General features: G+C 48.8%; 1 protein-coding gene across 1 annotated transcript in view; it reads left to right on the top strand.

Annotated features, from left to right (window-relative positions):
• Nucleotides 1-18,847, top strand: part of Vapb (VAMP associated protein B and C) — a 54,471-nt gene extending 35,624 nt beyond the window's left edge. The window contains exons 3-6 of the mRNA XM_004669469.2: nucleotides 6,327-6,430; nucleotides 9,396-9,476; nucleotides 10,793-10,966; nucleotides 12,734-18,847. Coding sequence (XP_004669526.1) covers nucleotides 6,327-6,430; nucleotides 9,396-9,476; nucleotides 10,793-10,966; nucleotides 12,734-12,892 — 518 coding nt within the window. The 3' untranslated portion in view covers nucleotides 12,893-18,847. The remainder of the gene's footprint in view (nucleotides 1-6,326; nucleotides 6,431-9,395; nucleotides 9,477-10,792; nucleotides 10,967-12,733) is intronic.
• Nucleotides 18,848-20,639: the final 1,792 nt, after the last annotated feature.

The following is a 20,639-nucleotide window of genomic DNA, read 5'->3' on the forward strand; positions in this document are numbered from 1 at the left end:
GGGCTTCTCCCAGCTCTACACTGGGATGCGTGTTGTTGTAGGTGAGTAGTGGTGGTGGCGGCCGTAGGGAAGGCTTTGGGGGGCCTTGGGCACACGCATGCTTGCAGCGTTGCCTGAGGCACCAGTGTGTGTTGACTCCTTCCTCTGTTGACGGTCCCAGAGGAGACTGCCCATAGCACCAGGCAGATGGCTTTCTTCCCAAGGGGACAGCAGGGCAGCATATAGCTGTGCTTCCACCTTTTGGTCTCTGGACCCTTTATCTCTTGAAAATTGACCCCCCAAAAACTTTTTTGTTGTGGGTTTTGTTGAAATTTATTATATTAGACAGTAAGCTGAGAATTTGAAAAGGACTAATTCCTTTAAAAATCATAATCGGTTGCATGTTAGGAATAATTTTTTTGTCTGCTTGTTTTCAAGGTAGGGTCTCACTCTAGCCTAGGCTGTCCTGGAACTCTTTTTATAGTCCCAGACTGATCTCAAACTCGGTGATCCTCCTGCCTCTGTCTCCCAAGTAGTGGGATGAAAGGCTTGTGCTACCATGCCTAGCAGCAGTAATATATATTTTTTAACATTTTATTTTATTCTTATTTATTAATGAGAGAGGTAGGGGGAGAGAATGGGTATGCCAAGGCCTCTAACCCCACTGCAAACAAATTCCAGGTGTATGAGCCACCGTGTACATCTGGCTGATGTGGGTTCTGGGAAGTTAAACCTGAATCCTTAGGCTTTGTAGGCAAGTACCTTAACCACTAAGCAATCTCTCCATCTCATTAATACATATTTTTAAATATTTTCTTTTTTAAAAAAAAAATATTTTCTTTATTTAGAGGCAGAGAAAGAGAGACAGTGGACACGCCAGGACCTCTAGCCACTGCATGTGAACTCCAAACATATGGTGTACTTTGCTCATATGGCTTACATAGGTATTGGGGAATTGAACTTGGGTCCTTAGGCTTTGCAGGCAATCACCTTAATTGCTAAGCCATCTCTCTAGGCCAGCAATAATATATATTTTTAAATTTACTTGAGAGGAAGAGAGAGAAAGAGGGGGAAAATGGGCATGCCAGGGCCTCCAGCCACTGTAAACGAACTCCAGATACATGTGCCCCTTGTGCATCTGGCTTATGTGGGTCCTGGAGAGTCGAACCGGGATCCTCTGGCTTTGTAGGCAAGAGCCTTAACCGCTGAACCATCTCTACAGCCCCAGCAATATTTTTAATGAAAATAACTTTCATTGTTGACAGTTTTTATAACCTTAAAAACTGTTTATTTGAGAGGGAGAATATATGAGAATGTGTATACCAGAGCCTCCTATTTCTGCAAACAATGTCCCACTTTGTGCATGTGGCTTTGTCTGGGTATTAAGGAATTGAACCCTGGAGCAGCAGGCTTCTTCACAAGCAAGATGTCCTAGACTAGATTCCTCTGTATGCTCTTGCATTCAGTCTGTGACATGTCTTGGTGATTATAAAGCCACACGTTCATACTTCAGTAGCCCTTTAGATCATCTGGACACTCATTGTGATTGTATACCAAAACCTGAAAAGTAGTGCTTTCTCATTTATTTTATTTTTTGCAGTGCTGGGGGTTGAATCAGGGCCTTGTGCATGCCAGGTGAGCACTCTTAGCACTGAGTGCCTCCCTTCCTTGAAAGTATACTTCCCATATACTTTTATTTTCCTCTTTCTAGGAAATGTCTTTTCTTCAGCCCATAAGAACTCTGTCACTTGATGGCCTTTGCTGGAGGTTGTAGTCAGCACTAGCGTGTGTGAATTGGGGTGGAGGGTTGGGATCCTTTAGGCTTCACAAGATCACTGACTATCTGTTGTGGGGCTGTCTTGCTGCCTCACTATGGAGGAAGGATGCCTTAGTGGCCTTGGGCACGTGAAGCTCTGGTTGACATTGCTCTGTTCTTTGCCATTTTGGAAGCCAGGACCAGGGAGAGAGAGCATTGCACTCTCACAGACTTCTGGTGGAATAGTCTGCAGCCATGTTTGTGAATTTCTTAACTTCTTGTTAGTTCTTCTGCCCTTTGAGTGAGTTTTCTGTCACATGTGAGTTGTTTGCAAAGTACCAGTTCATGGGGTTGTAGAGATCTTTTGTTTATTTTTTGTTTATTTTTGTTATTTTAATTTTTAAAAATATATTTTATTTAGTTATTTGAGAGAGGGAAACTGGGGGTGGGGTGGGCAGAATGAATGGGCGTGCCAGGGCCTCCAGCCACTGCAAACGAACTCCAGATGCATTGTCTCCCAATGTGCATCTGGCTTACGTGGGTCCTGGAGAGTTGAACCGGGATCCTTTGGCTTTGCAGGCAAACTTTAACTGCTAAGGCATCTCTCCAGCTCTATTTTAACTTTTTTTCTTTTTCTTTTTTTTTTTAAATTTATTTATTTATTTATTTGAGAGCTACAGACACAGAGAGAAAGACAGATAGAGGGAGAGAGAGAGAATGGGCGCGCCAGGGCCTCCAGCCTCTGCAAACGAACTCCAGACGCGTGCGCCCCCTTGTGCATCTGGCTAACGTGGGACCTGGGGAACCGAGCCTCGAACCGGGGTCCTTAGGCTTCACAGGCAAGCGCTTAACCGCTAAGCCATCTCTCCAGCCCCGTATTTTAACTTTTTTAAAGTATTTTATTTATTTGTTTGAGAAGGGCGGCTGGTAGAGAATGGGCATACCAGGGCCTCTACTGCAAACAAATTCCAGATGCATATACCACCTTGTGCTTCTGGCTTATGTGGGTACTGGGGAATTTAACCTGGGTCTTTAGGCCTCACAGGCAACTGCCATAAACACTAAACTATCTGTCCAGCCCTATTTTCTTTTTAATATTTAATTTATTTGCAAGGGGGTTGGGGAGAGAATGGGCACACTAGGGCCCTCAGCCATTGCAAACTCACTCCAGATGAATGTACCACCTTCTGTATCTGGCTTTACATGTATACTGGGGAATCGAACCCAGGACTGAGTCATCTCCCCATCCCTGTATAGATCTTTTAGACAAGCCAGGGTGTACTTTTTTTTTTTTTAATACATTTTATTTATTTGAGAGAGAGAAAGAAAGAGAATGGGTGCGCCAGGGTCTCCAGCAACTGCAAACGAACTCCAGATGCATGCGCCCCCTTGTGCATCTGGCTTATGTGGGTCCTGGAGGATCAAACTGGGATCCTCTGGCTTTGCAGGCAAATGCCTTAACCGCTAAGCCATCTCTCCAGCCCAAGGCACACTTTTGATGTCAACAAAAATCACTGTCCTCGCTGGGCTCGTGAGAAAAGTTTCTGCTTCGGAAACTGAGGAAGGATTTTTTGTGGGGTTGGAGGAAGGGGAGTGTGACCCAGGATGGTCTTGAACTTGGGGTAATTCTGATGCCTCAGCCTTCTAAGTCCATGGATTATAGGTGTGAGCTACTATACCTAGCTATAACTTTGCTTGAAAGCCTGTTGTTAGTCCCTGGTAACTACAACTTCATTTCAAAAAATGTCTGCTGGGTACCAGGTCGGGGTCCCTGGTGCTTATTGGTCAGGTGATCTGGGAGGAAGCACCAAGCCCTACTGCCTGGGGCTGTCCCTCCCTCCACCATGGAGAGGTGGCAGAAGTAGCATTTCACCATGGGCAGGGTTACAGAGATGTGAGACTGTCTTTATTGATCCCTCAAGGATAGTCTTAGGTGAAACTTAGCTGTGATGCTGCCTGGCGTGGCATCCCTGAGTGCTGTCTTGCCTCCATGCCCAGCTGTGGCTGCCTCTGCAGCTGTGCAGGTATCATCGTAGTGGAAGAGGTGTGGATGCTCACAACTGGAGTGCTGGGTTCATGGATTACCTGACCTGGGGGCGGTAGCCCCTAGGGCTGCAGGTCATGGCCGGAGTACCTGGGGTGTGGGCCCCTGGCTCCATCATTAATGGTTAGCCACACAGTCCTTCCAAGCCTGTATCTCTCCATTCAGGAAATGGAGTTGTAGGCTCTTTTGATGGACCATTGTGAGGACTGAACTGGAGAACACGCCATCTTTGTAGCCTGTCCACAGCAGGTGCTAATAAAGGCAGTTTTTCTTTCTTTCCATCTTGAGGCTGTGGTGAAGGAATCAGAGAGGTGGGAAATGGTGGAGGGGTGAAGAGGGAGGACTCTTTGCTGTGGCTGTGCTTAGAACCCAGGTAAGTCAGTGGTTCTTGGGTTCTTGTCTGCTTTTTCTAACTTGTATTCCTACAAGGAAGAAGGGGGCAGGGAGGAGGGAGAAGTGCGGGCCCAGATGCCTGGGCCCTGCTACAACCTGAGTTTTGTCAGCTGGGCCAATGTTCTTTTCTTTCCCTGGGCAGGGAGATCAGAGATTAGATTTCTGTCAATGCTGAGTGAGACCTGAAGTTCTCAATACTCATTTTGCTTATAAAAATGAACCTTATTTTAACAGCTTGAAGACTATGTCCCTACTTGACAGAAAGGTTGACAGTCACTGCGAAAGCTCAGGGTTCATGTGATGACTGGAGGACTGTGGCTTCTAAATGTGTTCCTAGCTGACTGCCGGCAGGGACCTAGCTTTCACAAGAACAGTCCAGGGCTTGGGCTGACTGCTTGTCCCTGAGGTTGAATCATGCCTGGTCTGTGGGGCAGTCTCCAGTTGCCACAAGAAAGCTCAGTGAGGCCAGGGCAAGGGATTGCTGCATTCCAGGTCCAGAGCTAGGAGGGTTTCCTTGTGCGTTTGTTTGTTTGTCTCCTACATCCAAGGCTGGACTTGAGACCACTCTGCAGTTGAGGGTGCGTTGATCTTTAGGACATCATGTCTCCATTTTTGAGTGCTGGGGTTGCAGGTGTGTGCCACCGTGCCTGATCTCTGAGGCTGGGGTCACACACAGGGCCTTGAACGTGCCGAGTGAGCCCTCTCCCACCTGCACTATGTCTCAGTCCTGGCCTTGAATTTTCAAGTGACTCTTTGTCCTCTGTGTTGGTGGCCACAGTGTTCATTTTGGATACCCAGAGGGAACATTTTGATTTTTAGTAATTGGTGGTGGATATAGTGTTCTCTGTACACGGTCCCAGAGTTAATAAAAGGCTGCTTTCTGGCATTTATCAAATTTGGCCCTGAAGAAGGCTTTCAGCAAGGACCCCTGTTCTCAGAGCACTGTGATGGGCATTAGGGGTGCAGAGCTGCCTGGGTGACCCTGCACACTGCTGTGCATCTACATGGGCGGGAGGCCTCCTCGCTGAGAGGGACAGGAACTTGACATTTCTGCTCCTTGCTGTGTGGGCTCCGTAGCTTTCGCAGGAGTCCTGGGTACACGGTGCTGCAGTGGCTGGGGCGGCAGTGGCTGCACGGCTCTGTGGGAGCCTTAGACTTCCTTCTGTGGAGACCAGGGCCAGACACTGGCCTGTGCTCTGCTGCAGCGATGTTGTTTGTGGACTTGGAGGACACCTCTGGGAAACCCAGGCGGGTGCCCAGTAGAAGAGGAGGTGGAAGTCCTTCTGGGGGGAGGGTCGTCTAGGACTGCTATTATCGAAGGACAACCTTGCCCAGCAGACTGTGTGAGGCGTGCCGCTGCATGGCTCCAGTTTTCTCATCTGAAAATGGACATCAAGAGGTCCCCTTTTAAGAGTTAGGTGAGGTAGATGGTGCACCTCGGGAATGGGGCCTGGCGCCACCCACACGGACTGCGGCTCTGAGTGCCATGTTACTTTAGGCCTGTAGTCACGTGTGCCATTTTGCCAAAGCCCAACAACAACCATGTATCTCAAAGCAGGCGTCCTGTAACGCTGGGGTCAGCCCTGAAGGCAGTGGAAGGCACTTCCCTTGCATCCTCAAAGGAGCTAACTCTGGGATCTTGTTGGGCTGAGTTGGAATTTATCTTACTTCTGCAATTTCTGTAGCATTCTGTTGGTAACATCATATATTTTGGGGCTTGTCTTGATGAGCTGTGCGGGAAATAGAGTGGAGAAAAGCTGAAAGTGCTTGAATGCTCTGAGTTTCTGAAAGGAAAATGTGGCTGAGCTTTACTGAATGAGACAGGCCTGTGGTGGTCTCCTGGCTTAGGTCTTTAGCAAGGCCTCTTGCAGACACTCAGGATAGCGTTGCAGGAATGCAGGGCCAGAGGACTAGCAGTCAGACCCGAGCTGTAAGCCCTGCTCCCAGCTCAGCCAGCACCTGCTGTTAGGTGTGGTCAGTCAGTACCCAGCCTTCTGGTGACCTGCAGAATAGTTTGCCATCTCCGTTCGCTTGCTGGCACCCTTCTCCTGGGTTCAGGTAGAAGTGAAGAAGCTTCATTGTACGAGTGTTAGCATGACAAACGGCACTGATGACCAAATACTGACCTTCCTAATGAAATGTTTTCTTTCTCAGTGATGTTACAGCCTTTCGATTATGACCCCAGTGAGAAAAGTAAACACAAGTTTATGGTTCAGTCTATGTTTGCTCCGCCTGACACTTCTGATATGGAGGCAGTAGTAAGTACCGAACGCTTCTTCTTCTGGTCGCCAGGCTGGTGCGGGTGGGCGTGGGTGCATGCCTTTCTAACGGGGCCCAGGTAGTCCAGGAGCCTGTCTGCAGGGCGCCTTGCACTCCGACTGCCTGCCTGTGGGCTTTCTAACGCTTTGAATCATGTTAACATTTTATATGGCTGTGCTTTTCTGACTGTTACAAACTGTAGCAATTCTGGGCTCTGCTGGACTCCTTACCCCCTTTTCCTGCTCTCTGCGCCCCATAGCAAGAGTATTCTTCATTGTTTGCTCCGAAACCTAGAAGGTTGTAAAGAGTGCTGCATACTAAATATCTTCCTTTTTCACTTACGCTTTCTTTCCCTTTGGGGAGCTCAGTTCTTCGCTGGGGTTGCAGTACTGAGTGCCGCGCTCGGCTCGGGCCTGGCTCACACCAGGCCGCTGCTTCACCTCTGAGCTGCCTCCTCACCTTGCTCAGTACTACTAGGTTCTCTCTCTGTTTCTCCTGCATAGATGTGTTTAACAGTGTCTCTAATTTTGGTAAAATTAAAATAAACTTGGTTTTTTATAATTACACAGTATTATATTCATGATTTTTCTATGAAAAGATTATAATGGAATTTCTCCCCAAAGGAGGCCTTTTCTATATTTGAGAGAATCTATAGCATCTTGGGGACCATCTGAGTCCACGTGTGGGGACCTGCCCCTCAGCCACAGCAGCCACAGGGTTGGGCTCTGGTTCTCACAATCTGGAGGGGCCGAATTGTTTCTGACCTTTCCATTGCTCCCCAGCCCCAAGACTGAGCCATGTCATCCAGGAATGTCTGCAATTCCAGTTTGCCATCAGGACACTGTTTTCCCCTTTCTGAGCCTTTTAGTAAGGGCCGTTTGGTAAGAACCCGTTTTCCTGTCCCAGTGCCTTTTCTCTTAGCTTGGGAAAGCACAACTGGCCCTTTGCTGTGCTCATTCCCTTGGGGCAGTAAGAGAGAGAGAGAGAGAGAGAAAGAGAGAGAGAGAGAGAGAGAAAAGAGGAGAGAGGGAGAGAGAGAGAGAGAGAAGAGAGGGAGAAGAGTAAGAGCGAGCAGTCCTGCAGGCCGCCTTCCTGCCACAGAGGTGTCTAAGGCACCGCTGTATTTCATGGACATGTCTGTTGCCTCATGTTCACTGTAGATGACAGGAGCACATGACACACTCGGTGTGGACGTCTCTGAGTGCACTTGGTGTGGCTTTCACTGGCTGTCAGTGGAAAGGGCAGGGGCTTGGCCCTCTTAGTTTTGAGCTCATTTCTGCCTTCTGCTAACATTGTGGTCTTGAGTAAGTGCTAGCGGCTCACCTGTGTAGCGGATCAACGTGCAGCCCCCAGTATTGTTAAGACAGCTGTGCCCAACGCCCTGCATGGTTTGCCCAGGTGTGCTAGAGGGCAGGGTCCGGGTGTCTAGCAAAGGGGCCTGCAGCTTTCTAGTATGGTTGTTTTATAACAATTTCACATAGTTTGCGAAGTGTACGAGTGAGTGAGGGCTGAGCTGGAAGTGGCTCATGATTCTTCCACAGCAGACTTGACTGCCACGAGCTTGGGCTCCCCTTGTCTTGAGGGAGTTTTCTTATCTTGGCATCTAGAAGGTAGGAAACCTGGGAAAGAAAGTGCCCATTCGCTTTCCCTTGTTCCACCATTTCTCATGCCCTGTGGCATTTGCTTGCTCTCAGCTACGCTAGCTGCCTGCATGACAGAGGCTGGGCGGCACTGGAGAACAAGGGCGGTTCTCTGTAGAGCCCCAGACGGGGCTGTCGACAGAGGCAAGGCCGTGGACTGACTCAGTTCTATTGAGAAATGTTGGTGATGAGCCCGGTCAGCGTCGTCTGACTGCTCTGCGGCCTGTGGCTACCCTGCCAGAATGCCCGCCTTCTGCTTTCAAGATGGCTGTAAGAGCCCAGGCCCACTGACTAGGAGGGTCTCATGTTCTGGTTCTTCTGATTTCCTGATGGTGAAATTCAGGTTAGTTTTTAAAGCAAGAATCCCCACAACCATGCAGTGTTATGTGGGCATTCACCACGCATTTCATTGGCTGTTGGATCATAAGTGTTCCTAAGTAATCTGTGATTCTCTGAGACCACATGGATAAGAGTATCCTGCTCATCATCATTCTGTCACCAGCCTTGAGCACCCTTGGGGGCGTTTGGCTGATCTGACATTCACGGAGGCTCACATCCATGTCAACTGTGCCAGGAGCACACTGCAGACTGTAGCGTCTGTCCAGAGCTGCCCACTTGTAGGTCTGTCCTTCCAGTCCATCCGCTGATGCTGCTGCTGTTTATGTGGCAACTACCCAGTGCCATACACACGTGCTGGTTTTGATTCTTGGTACCTTGGTACCTCCTGCGTGGTTGAGGGGGGGGGTCGCTGAGGAGGAGTGCCTCCTTTTCTCAGTGGTGAATTTGCTGCTTTGTTGGCTGCCATTCTCAGACCCTCATTGCCGAAAGGAGCTGTAAATTAGGCACACCTCCAAGAATCTGGGCTTAGCCAGGAAGCCCCTTACCAGCCAGTGGGAGTCTGGGGCGGGGGGAGCTTGGGGTAGTCACAGTGGTGGGAATGGCTTGTCAGTGAATCTGCCCCTCAGGCATTGCCAGGGTGGTGCTAAACCCCTCATTCTTGGGCTCTCTAGGCAGCATGTACCCTATAATGAGAGATAGTCACTTTTAGAGGGTTACCTTTGTATAGATGTCCTCCTGGGTCTTTGCTGCCCATGGACCACCTGCAGAAGGGGTTTGGGCAGGCTTTGAGCAGCCAGACGCCAGCGTTTGCAAAGTGTAATAAATATTCAAGAAATCTAGTGCATTTAATCTTGTCCTGTTTGAAATATTGAAACCTCAGGACTTTCTTGTTAAGAATATTTTTCTGAAATTGTCAGTTATAGAAGGAAAATTATTCTTCCAGCAGTTTTATAATATCCTGATTATTAAATTTAAATTGTTTTAGTGGAAGGAAGCAAAACCGGAAGACCTTATGGATTCAAAACTTAGATGTGTGTTTGAATTACCAGCAGAAAATGATAAACCAGTAAGTATGTCTATAGTTAAGAGTAATTGAATGTTGGCAGCTGACACTTATTTGCATACCATCTCCTGCAAAACCAAGATTTAAGTTGGCAAATTATTTTCCTCCTCGTAATGTATGATGAGAAATGAGCTGAAGTCAACATGAGCCTCCTTGGGGCCGCAGGCTCTGCGGGGCGGCTCGTGGAGGCTGCCTGTGCTTGGAAAGCGCAGCGTGTGTATTCTTAGGGAACCAGAATCCCCAGAGTTTCTGTGGCATGGCCAAACCCTTGCTGCTGCTGAGCAGTGGGTGGGGCGGGAAAGGAGTAAGTAGCAGTTCTGTGCCCTGTCTCAGTGCCTGGGCAGGTGTGAGCTTGCCAGCCTTCCTTGCCCTGCAGTTCCACTTCTCTGTGACAGGGGACAGGAGGTGTGCCCCTCTCTTAAAATAGGACACTTTGAATTGTATGTACTTCAAATGGCAAGAACTTAATCCATGCAGTGTGAAGCTCCTTGGCTATTGGTAGCCAGAGCTGGGCCTGAGTCAGGGCTGAGGAATGTAACGGCTGTCATCTGATTGAAGGGAAGAACTTCATCCCATCGAGGGAAAGTCTTTTTGGAAGTGGGGAGTCCTAGATTCTGACCCCAGAGAGGTGAACTGGGCCCTGGCCTTCCAGAGCACCCTCTCCATGGAAACTGAAGGACTAGACTGGATACCTGGTTTTCAGGTTGTTGCCTCGAACCCCAGTAAACCATCCTGAGTGTCCAGGCCATGGCCTGCAGGGAAGTGGAACAGTGTGTGGCCTCCTCAGACCAAAGCATGGTCACTTCTCTGAACTTGTCCCCTGTTCAGGCCGAGGTTGGTGAGCTAGAATTGCCCTGGCTTAGCTCTGGAACCTGCACAGTTAAGAGCGCTTTTTTTAGCCCCTAAGGTAGGGTTTTATTCTAGCTCAGACTGACCTGGAATTCACTATTTAGTTTCAGGGTGGCCTTGAACTCATGATGATCCTCCTCCCTTTGCCTCCCAAGTGCTGGGATAAAAGGTGTGTGCTACCATGCCCAGCAAGAGTGAATTCTTACAAAGTGAGAATTGAGGCCTTATCATGGCCCTTCTTCTTTCTTTGAAGTATTAGCCTTAGCCCAGTTCCACTATTGGCCCTTACTTGTTATTTATAGAGTCCAGTTGCTTCAGATTATCAAGATATTAGTGAAAGTGATCCATTTTAAAATAAATATGACATTATGCAGTGTGGAGGAAATGCTACCATGCTGAAGACTATTTTGCTTAAAAAATTGTTTCTTACCTCGTTGGTGACATTTGAGCTTTTGTTTATTTCTGAACAGCATGATGTGGAGATGAATAAAATATCCACAAGTGCATCAAAGACAGAAGTACCATTGGCATCTAAACCCTTGGCTTCGTCTCTGGAGGACCCAGAAGTGAGGAAGGTGATGGAGGAGTGCAAGCGGCTGCAAGGGGAAGTGCAGAGGCTGCGGGAGGAGAGCAGACAGCTCAAGGTGACTCTTTTCTAGGCCACACAGTATGGTCATCCTCCCTGGGGTCTTGGTGGGAAACTTGAGTTCATGAGTTGGTAGGAATTTGTTTTGTTTTGGGCATTGCTTATTTTTTCCTGGGAGTAATTACCAAAGCCTTCCTCAGATGTTCTAGAAGGTGCTGTGTCCTTCCCCAAAGTCAGAGTCCACTCCATATTGGTCAGACATTGCTCAACTGTTTAAATTCTTGTCCATTTAAAAACCAAGAACCACTTATGCCTCCGAGGGTGTAAACTGAGAACTAGCAGTAGGTGTTTTGAATATTCATTTATAAACCCATCAGTCTCATTCTTTTGGGATCTCCTTGGGTGGAAGTCTCTATTAGGCTACATCCTGTCCAATGTTCTGTTTTAGCATGGATGTAGGGTCTCACTATAGCTCAGGCTGACCTGGAATTTGCTATCTCAGGGTGGCTTGAACTCATGGTGATTCTGTCCTCCTACCTCTGCCTCCCAAGTGCTGGGATTAAAGGCGTGTCTGTTCTGTTTTTCATGCGTGTAGTGCATGAACATGTATGTCTATGTTTTTTTATGTATATGGGTAATGTATGCAGCTGTGTGTGTGGTGTATGTAGGCCAGAGGTTGACCTCAGGTGGTGTTATCAGGAAGCCTTCCACCTCTTTTTGAGACAAGGTCTTTCATTGGCATAAAGCTCACCAATTAGGCTAGACTGGTTGTCTAGTGAGCCTGAGGGAGCCTCCTGTTTCTACCTCCCAAGATGTGTGATTATAGGCATATGCCGCCATACCTAGCATTTACCTGGGTTCTGGGGATCAAACTAGGGTCCTCATACTTGCAAGACAAGCACTTGAGCAGCTGAGCCATCTCCCGAGCCTAGTGGGCAGGGCGTCAGCGTGGCGAGACGGGCGCGTGCCGCAAGACGTGCAGGGGTGGAGGCTGCAGAGTAGGAAGCTGGGCTCCACAGGGGCCCAGAGGTGTGTTTAGCACTCAGAGGCCCTGGTGTTGTGCAGATGCTTCTGTTGGCACAGTGAGTGAGTTTTCAGCCTGTTTTAGCTCAGCAGTTCTCAGGCTCTGTTTGCTGAATTTCACTAGGGCCCCTTCCAGCTTTCAGAGTGAATCGCTCCGCTTTGGACCTGACATTGCACAGGTTACAGACGATCATGTGATCATGAAACTTCAGTTATAGCTTCAAGTTCGATGTTTGTTGGTTATTGATCCTAATGCCTCCCTTGCCTTGAGCAAGGTATGGGCTTTCCCACTTGATCTGCCATGACACCAGGGCATCTGGATGTGAATGTTAGAAGCCTGTGCCTCATATAGGAAGTGTGTGATAATAGCTGGTGAAGTTTTGTCATGTTGAATATCCCCAGTAACATATGTTGCAGCCATCTCTCTGTGACTTACCAGGTGCCACCTCTGTACAGGGTTCTGCCCTGCAGAAGTCTTCAGGACACCACTCTGCAGTATCTTGTTATTTTTGCCTTGGGGGAGGCACCTGGGATTTCAAAAGTCATTGATGACTTGACTCTGGATGCCTAGCTCTTCAAGGCAGAAAGAGGACTGGGAAAGGCCAGTGTCCCTCTGAAGAGCTTGTCTCTACATCAGAACACTGAGGGCTGGGCTTGCTTGGTGTTGCAGGGAGACAGGAGGGCCCTGGTAGGGTTTTCCCAGCAGCCTTCACCGGTCCTTCTTGCTGAAGGCTTTAGCCTCATGCCGGGCGAGTGGCTGTGTCTGGAGAACTGACTCTGAAATGTCTGCTTGTTACCTCAGGAAGAAGACGGGCTTCGGATGAGGAAGATGGCGCAGAGCAACAGCCCCATGGCTGCCCTAGCTAGCACTGGCAAGGAGGAAGGCCTCAGCACCCGGCTGCTGGCCCTGGTGGTTCTGTTCTTTATCGTCGGCGTGGTCATCGGGAAGATCGCCTTGTAGAGCAGCATGCGAAGGAGGCAGATTGCATTGACGGGTCGCCACACCACGGGATTTAAGTTTGTCATAGCCATGCGTCAAAAGAAATCAGTGTGTGATGACTCTCACAGGTCTTGCCTTTAAATTACCCCTCCCCATGCACACACACACATGCACACACAAATATAGCATAATATAAAGATCTTTTAGACAGTTAAAAATTCATAGTAAATGACTGGAGGGACAGAATGATCTCTTCTAATGATAAGGAGGAGCACCATGATTAACTGCAGTGGCTTATTGTAGCTGCCACGTTAAACATGGGTAGGCCTTGGCACATGTTGTTGGATCACCTCTCTCAAAGCAAGACGCTCTTCCTTGCCTGCTGGTGCTGGTCCGTGGGATGGGAAGCCCGGCGCGGTCCCTCCCCAGTCACTGCGCTGCTGCTCCTGCCCCGGCGGCTCCCTCAGGTCTGCAGTCCGTCCAGGCCATCGGTTCCTCAGGCCTGCAGAGCAGCCAAAGCCGTGCAGCGCTGTGTGGTGGCTGCTCCGGTGTGCTTGTAGGTCACGTGTGAGGAGCATGCCACCTGACCCAGCACTCGGGAATAAGTCTGTGCTTTGTTCTCTTAAAGGGACCATGCTAAGTTACGTTGGTTCATGTAGTAAAACTGAGGTGTTACCGGAGGTGTTGAAGCGTACTTAACTTATTTAGTGTATTTCATCTCGTTTCTCACTGTCTCAAGTCACCTGTGCTACAGACACCCGTGAGGGGCTGGTGCTGCTGCCAGGTGCTATGACTCTGTGTCTGGAGGTTCTGGATTCGAGGAGGGCTCTGTCTGAATGTCCTGACAGACGTGCTGGGGAGGGCAGTTCTTTGTAGTGGCAGTCAGCTATGGGTTCTCCACTTGAATGGAGAAGAGGAATGAGTCTTCTAGGTGGTTCTTCCACTCCTCCCAGCTGCCATTCAGTCTTCAGCACACAGACCCCAGTCTGTCCTGCCCCCTCAGGATGAAGAGTCAGGCTGCGGAGGGTGAGGTGCATGGGTGGGGTGAGGCGGGTGGGCAGGAGGCTCCTCAACCAAGCTATCTGCCGCTGATGGAGTCTGACCGTGAGGTAACTCATGCCCTGGAAGCCCAATCCAATTCTGTTCGACTATGTAGCATCTTAAAAAGAAAATTAAAATAAAGCCCAAAACTAAGAGTTCTTTTGTCATCTTGTCACATTTGCTATGTGGGGGGAATTGTTTTTATTAATCATCATTAGTTGCTGTGGAAGGTTGACTTTACAGTGAGCTCCGTCAGTGAGAGCGCCCGTGAGTGAGCTCACTGCTCACACGCACACACGCTACTTGTTGTCCGTCGTCCTCAGTGAACAGAGTAAGAAAGAAGAGCGCTGACCCTCAGCTCCCACGGCCCTTGCCCTTCTGCGGCCTCTGCCTTCAATGAAAGACAGTCGCCCACAGGGTGCTTGGTGTGGTTTCAGGAGGGGCCTGGGTCTGACAGGACAGGCCCATTAAAGGAAGACCTTCCGTAGCCCTCTCCCCTCAAGCAGCTTCTGTGGCTGGCAGAGACGCGCAGGTTGGTGAGGTGGGAGTCTGCTTGGGCTGCATAAGCAGCTTCCTGTTTCTTGTGAGAAGTCCACAGCAAACCCTGGTACTCCGCTGAGCATGGGAAGAGCCGTCCAAGCCTTGTAGATCGATTCCCCAGATCCTTTCCATTTGACCCAGGTGCCCAAGGAAGGGAGGAAGGAAACAGGATTTGTTAGTTGAAGGCGCCACTGGTCCCTCCAGGCCTGTGAGCAGAGGCAGCTGAAGGGCTTCCGACAGTGCCTGGGGCGCCAGCACCGGATTGGGGGCTGTGAGCTGTGTTTCTAAGAAACAACCATGCTGTGGTGGCAGTAGGTGGTTGCTCTGGGTACGTCTAGAAGGTGCTGGGCTGATCCAAGAAGGCAGGCATTTTTGCTGCAGAGAGAAGAAAATGTCTTCTCGGAAGTCGCCCTCCCTCACAGAGGTTAAGCTTGCTGCACGTGTTTGAGGTGGGGCTTCTTGACTAAGTGGAAGTAGGTGAGTTGTTCTCTCCGGGTCCTGATCAGTGAGGGATGTGCCAGTAGAAGAGAGAAGTGTTTGAAGGAAGCAGTGTTCATGCTTGGGGCTCTCTGAAAAGCCACAAACACTCAAGGAGAACTTGGAGGTGTGCATGTTTTGGGTGAGAGGTCTGAAATGACCTGAAGAAAAAAATAGGAAGTCAGTATGGTGCGCTGTCCCACACCCAGAGAGGAAGAGTCAGATCTGAAATTGGCAAAGCTGAGACCTCTGCCAAAGGATGATGGCTGTGAGGCAGTGTGCGTGAGTGTCCCTTAGTCATTGCCTGCAGCCCCTCGGTTGGGTGTCCTGGCTGTGGAAATGTAGCCATGGTGCTCACAGAGATGGAGGCAATAGCAGAGTCCTATAAATTGTTATTGATTGAATTTTAAGTTGATAATTCAAGCTTGGAACGGTTCAGAGTATCCCTTAAAGACAGCAGGCTAGATTATTTGTAGGTTTAAGGACCTGACTTTAATTTTTTTCTCCTTCTAGTTTGCATGTTTTCTCTCTGGTCTTTTAAACTGCTGGCACCAGCAGTAATAAATACTGATAAAATCAAAATTGATTTTTACCAGTGGACAGTTTATGCCTAGAGAGACGGCTTAGGCCTACATAACACAGAAGGAGGAAAAATGAAGAACCTCCAGTGATCCGTGAAAACCTAAACACCCTTTCGACAAATCCTAGGAACAGAACTGCTACCGGGAGGGATCAGTGCCCAGCCTGCAGACTGTTGAGTCAGGTAGAACTGTAGGCGGTTGGAGCCCAGAGCTAAAGAACCCTTCAAGATTCATTTGGAAACAAGCTGTGTGCGTGTGGTGTGCGTGTGTGCATGCATGTGTGATATACATGTAAGTAACTTGACAGGTTTTCAAACCTTGGTAGGCAGGTTTTAAATGGCAACTGTATTGCTTGTGTCTGGGTTTTGTATCTGGCAAGCCCATGCTAGAAGAGTGACCATTTGCTATCTCCAGCTCCTCGAGATAACTGGTCTGAAGACAAATCTCTGGTTCTGGTTTAAAAGCAAAAAAACAAAAGACGTGGGTCTCTGGCTTCCGAGATCCCTCGTGCACCTGAGTGGCGTGTTACCTCCCATGGTTTGCCCAGTGCAAAGGCCAAGGCTCGCCTGTCAGCGGTTGTGGCCCTGCCTCTTGTGGTGCCTACGTGGCATGGAGGCGAGAAACTAACTTGCTTCCCCCCGCCCCCAAGGTAGCGTCTCTCTCTAGCTTAGGCTGACCTGGAACTCACTACATAGTCTCAGGGTGACCTCGAACTCACAGCGATCCTCCTATCTCTGCCTCCTGAGTGCTGGGATTAAAGGCGTGCACCACCATGCCCAGCAGACTGCAGTTTTTGCAATAGATTTCTCTTGACCACACTTGGCCATGCCCACTGTTTTTGAGAAGAATGCTCTCAGAGCTGAGGGGAAATGACTGTTTAGAAAGCTGCCCGCAGAGTGCGATTGGATGGGTGTAATTCGCAACATGTGGTCCCCTAAATCTGGTCATGCAGGTTGCGTTCCCTGGCCTGATTGGATTTGAAGAAGGCATTTTTCCTCTTCAGGTAGTGGAGTTTGATAGGAACCTTTATTATGGTCCTCAAAACAGGTCTGTCCTGAGGGTGGACATGAGTGGTCTGGAGGCTGAGCTAGAACCACATTCCTCCCTCTCAAGTTTGGGCTGGAGGGAACCAAATGGAGGAACCGTGTTGTCCCGCCCCTGCCTCAGGTTGCCTTCCCAGGTGAACTTCCGGAAGCCGGGCTCAGCTCTAGTCACCCCTCCTGTACCTGTTGGGGACCTGACACTCCAGACAATAAGAAATGTGCCCTCCCCATCTCCTCACTACCTGGGAGTGAATTGGGGCCTTTAGACTTGTCTCAGCAAGGTGAGGATGTGTTACATCTTCATAGATAAACGTGAAGGAAGGCAGTTTGTTTATGGAAGTGGCCTACCAGGGTTTGAAAAGAGGTGACTTTTGTGTTCCTAAATTTTGGGGGAAAATACATTAAAGGAGCATGTGACAGGAGACTTCCTGGGCACATCACACATTCACAGCCAGGCTCCAGCCCGCTTTGGGCTTCTGTGTCCGGACACGCGCCACATGAACAGAGAGCTCAGGCTTCAAGACCATTCGCCAGGTGGTCCACCCCTGTGCCAAGGAGCCACACCTCCCAGGAGGAGGCTGTAGCTGTGTCCACAACATTATATAGGAATAGTTTATTTCATATCTCCGTTACAGAGCTATTTTGAAAAATGCCAAAGATGCAAGAATGTACAGCTGCGTATTTAAGTTGAAAAGCAAACCCAGTGGAGGTGCAGGACAGGTGGCCTGATGAATATAATTACCTTAGTTCTTTTTTCTTAATGGAATTAATTCAAATAGAACATGTCTGCATCCAATCTGTAGGAGGGAAGAAAAAGCAGCAAAAAATGTAGCTGTTATCCAACTTGCCATAAACATTTGCAATTATGATACCTTGGAATGTTTCCACTGTATGGATCACGCTGATGAAAGGTGTCGGTTGGGCCTAGAGGCTCTGGGCTGATTGTTCGCTGCCGCCGGGTGAAAGTTGATAGGCTCATTCTTCAAACCAGGCAACATGGGCCCTGTAAGAGCACCCTGATCCAGTTGCCTGTTGCACCACAGGGCTGGTGTCACTGGTGGGAGTGGGTGCAGGACGGATGCTCACCGTGGTCCTGTCCCGCTTGCATTCTCAAGGGACTGCTGCGCCGGAGGTCCATCTCGGTGATGCTCAGAGCCATGCGCCCTGGCCGCAAGAGAACAAGTTACCTGTTACTTTCTCCATCTCTTCAGAAAACACCAACCAAGAGAAGCAGCTCAAATCTTAACGCAATCTCATTAAGGCTTAGTGCTAACGAGCTCAGCTTCTGGGACTCCAGAGATGACAAGTTAGCGTGAACGTTGTGCACATCGACAACCCCCCCACCCCAGATTTCCCTATAACAAAAAGGCCTCATTCTTTTTGTGAACAGGCCACCTGCGTCCCCATCTTCTGTTTTTCAGAAGTAAACTAAAGTTGCCGCTTAACCCCGCTGGTGCAGCATTTATTCAAAAAATATTTCCATGGAATCTGTAGGTTGCAAGGTGGGAATTTCTTGTCTGCACACTGCGGTCGTGAGCGCAGAGCTGCCTTTCCTTCTAGAGTCAGGTAGCATTTGCAAGTACTTTATGTGACACAGGAGAGGGGCCCGGAGACAAATCCATGGACGTGATTGCGGTCTTGTATTTTTATTCACAAGCAGCCCAAGTGTGGTGGGTCCAGCCTTTCATGTAGAAAAATGCAAAACACATTGTTTCTGTTGCCAACATTTCTTTGTAGTTTTTTAAACAGCTGATTTGTAAGCGTACATTCAGAACTTCCTATAAAAAACACAAATTCATTTGTTAAGTGTCCCTTCAACCCCTCCATCTGTTTTGAGTAGAAAGGAAGTTTAGTAACACGTGCCATCGCCACCATGCCTCACCTCTTCCCCACGTCAGAGAGATCTCTCCAGCTTGGGAGGTGTGTCTCCGTTCCGATCCATCGTATGTGAACATTTCAGGAAATAAATGTTTCAAGTGGTGTCTACAAATACTTTCATTTTCATAATTTTTCCTTAATGTATTTAGGTTGTATTTTTCTGCTCTGACTTGTAACTCAGGAAAGGTCTCTATCATCATGCGTTTGGTTATCTGATTGTAATAAATTCATGTTTTTATGGCCGACTCTACAGTGTCCCAGAGGGAAGGAGATGTGTTTCACAGTGCCCACGAAGGAGCCATCCACAGCATGTCCCCACATGCTCTGTACCAGCCTGCTGAAACCTGCCCTGCCAAGGCGGGAGCTTGTACGAGCCTTTCCATGTTATGTTCAGTAAACGCGATGCCCTGAATCTACTTAAAGTTGCTTCAGTGTAAAATTCTTTTGAATGGATGACTTGAGTGTTCAGATGTGCTGTGGAAAATGTACCAAGAGCTCCCTGCTCGGTTCTCACCCCTCGGGTATATGAAATTGGATTAAAGGAAAATCATAGACACTTTGCACCAGAAAACAGGTTTAGGTCAACTCTCATTTTACTGAGGGTCTTCATGGGAGAGCTTCCACACAGGGCTTCTGTGTCCTCATCGTTATGTTGGGGCAGGGTGCCACTGACCTACACAGCACCCACTGCTGGTGTAAGGTGGGCTGGAGGCTATCTTTTAAGTAGTGATGGACAGCTGTCCATCTTACAGTGGTATCTGGTGAATCATTCATGCATACACTTTAAATTTTTTTTTTGGTTCCTTTTTTTTTTTTTTTTTTGAATTTTCAAGGTAGGGTGTCACTCTAGTCCAGGCTGACTTGGAATTCTCTACGGAGTCTCAGGGTGGCCTCGAACTCAGGGTGATCCTTCTACCTCTGCCTCCCTAGTGCTGGGATTAAAGACATGCGCCACCACTCTTTTTTTTTTTTTATTTACTTGAGAGCGACAGATAGAATGAGTGCACCAGGGCCTCCAGCCACTGTAAATGAACTCTAGATGTGTGTGCCCCCTTGTGCATCTGGGGAATTGAGCCTCGAACTGGGGTCCTTAGGCTTCACAGGCAAGCACTTCATCTCTCCAGCCCTCATGCATACACTTTTAACTCCTTTTGGAAAAGTAACACAGACAAGGGTTGAAACTTTGTACAAGACCAGAGTGTTTACTGCCCCAAGTCAGTTATGGCCCCTAGATCCCTTCTGTTCTCCAGAGACACTCTGAAGGGTTCCACCCGTGTGTACAACCTTGTGTTCTTTTCTTAAAAAAAAATATTTTTAGATTTTTATTTATTTGAGAGAGAAAGAAGCAGATAGAGAATGGGCACACCAAGGCCTCCAGCCACTGCAAATGAACTCCAGACACACGCACCACCATGTGCATCTGGCTTATGTGGGTATTGGGGACTCAAACCTGAGTCCTTAAGCTTCGCAGGCAAGCATCTTAGCCATCTCTCCAGTCCTACCTTAGCTTTTCTGATCATCAGCAGCGGCATACTCTAAGCTGCTCTGCCACACAGCTTGCCTCTAGAACGAGCTTCCTGGAGAACCCGTCCCCTGGCCTCCTTCCTCCCAGCTCTGCACTCATGTCCCGGGTTGATGCGCCCAGAGCTCCCCTGGCCAGTGGACAGCTTTCAACAGTGTCCAGTTTTGCTGCCACCCACAGCTGGCCAGTGAGCCACGCTGTCACAGGGTTGGGCTGAAGACAGGTGGTCCAGTGCAGGCAGCTCATGGTCTGAGTTTTGGTTGATGGCTTGCACTGTTGCCAAAGAAAAGTCCCACTGGGCTGCTTTGCTCCTTTGCCAACCCAGTCCTTCCTTCACGTTTGGTCTGCGCTCTGCAAAAGGTCTGTGGTTCTCTCTCTCTCTCTATTAGGAAAGAAAGAATTGATGCACCTGGGCCTGCAGCCACTGCAGCCAAACTCCAGGCGCATGCACCATCTTGTGCACCTGTGCAACCTCACACGCTTACGTCACCTTGTGCATCTGGCTTACGTGGGATCTGGAGAGTTGAACGTGAATCCTTAGTCTAGCGTCTTAACCACTCAGCCATCTCTCTAGCCCTCTCTCTTTTTTTTGGTGTCATGGTCCAGTAAAGGTGTGTAGCTAGTTCCCAGAAGCAGACACTCATATCTGTACCACTGGACATGCATGTGTACACGCAGATTCACAC

This window comes from Jaculus jaculus, chromosome 8 (genome assembly GCF_020740685.1).
Source record: "Jaculus jaculus isolate mJacJac1 chromosome 8, mJacJac1.mat.Y.cur, whole genome shotgun sequence".
Taxonomy (NCBI): Eukaryota; Metazoa; Chordata; class Mammalia; order Rodentia; family Dipodidae; genus Jaculus; species Jaculus jaculus.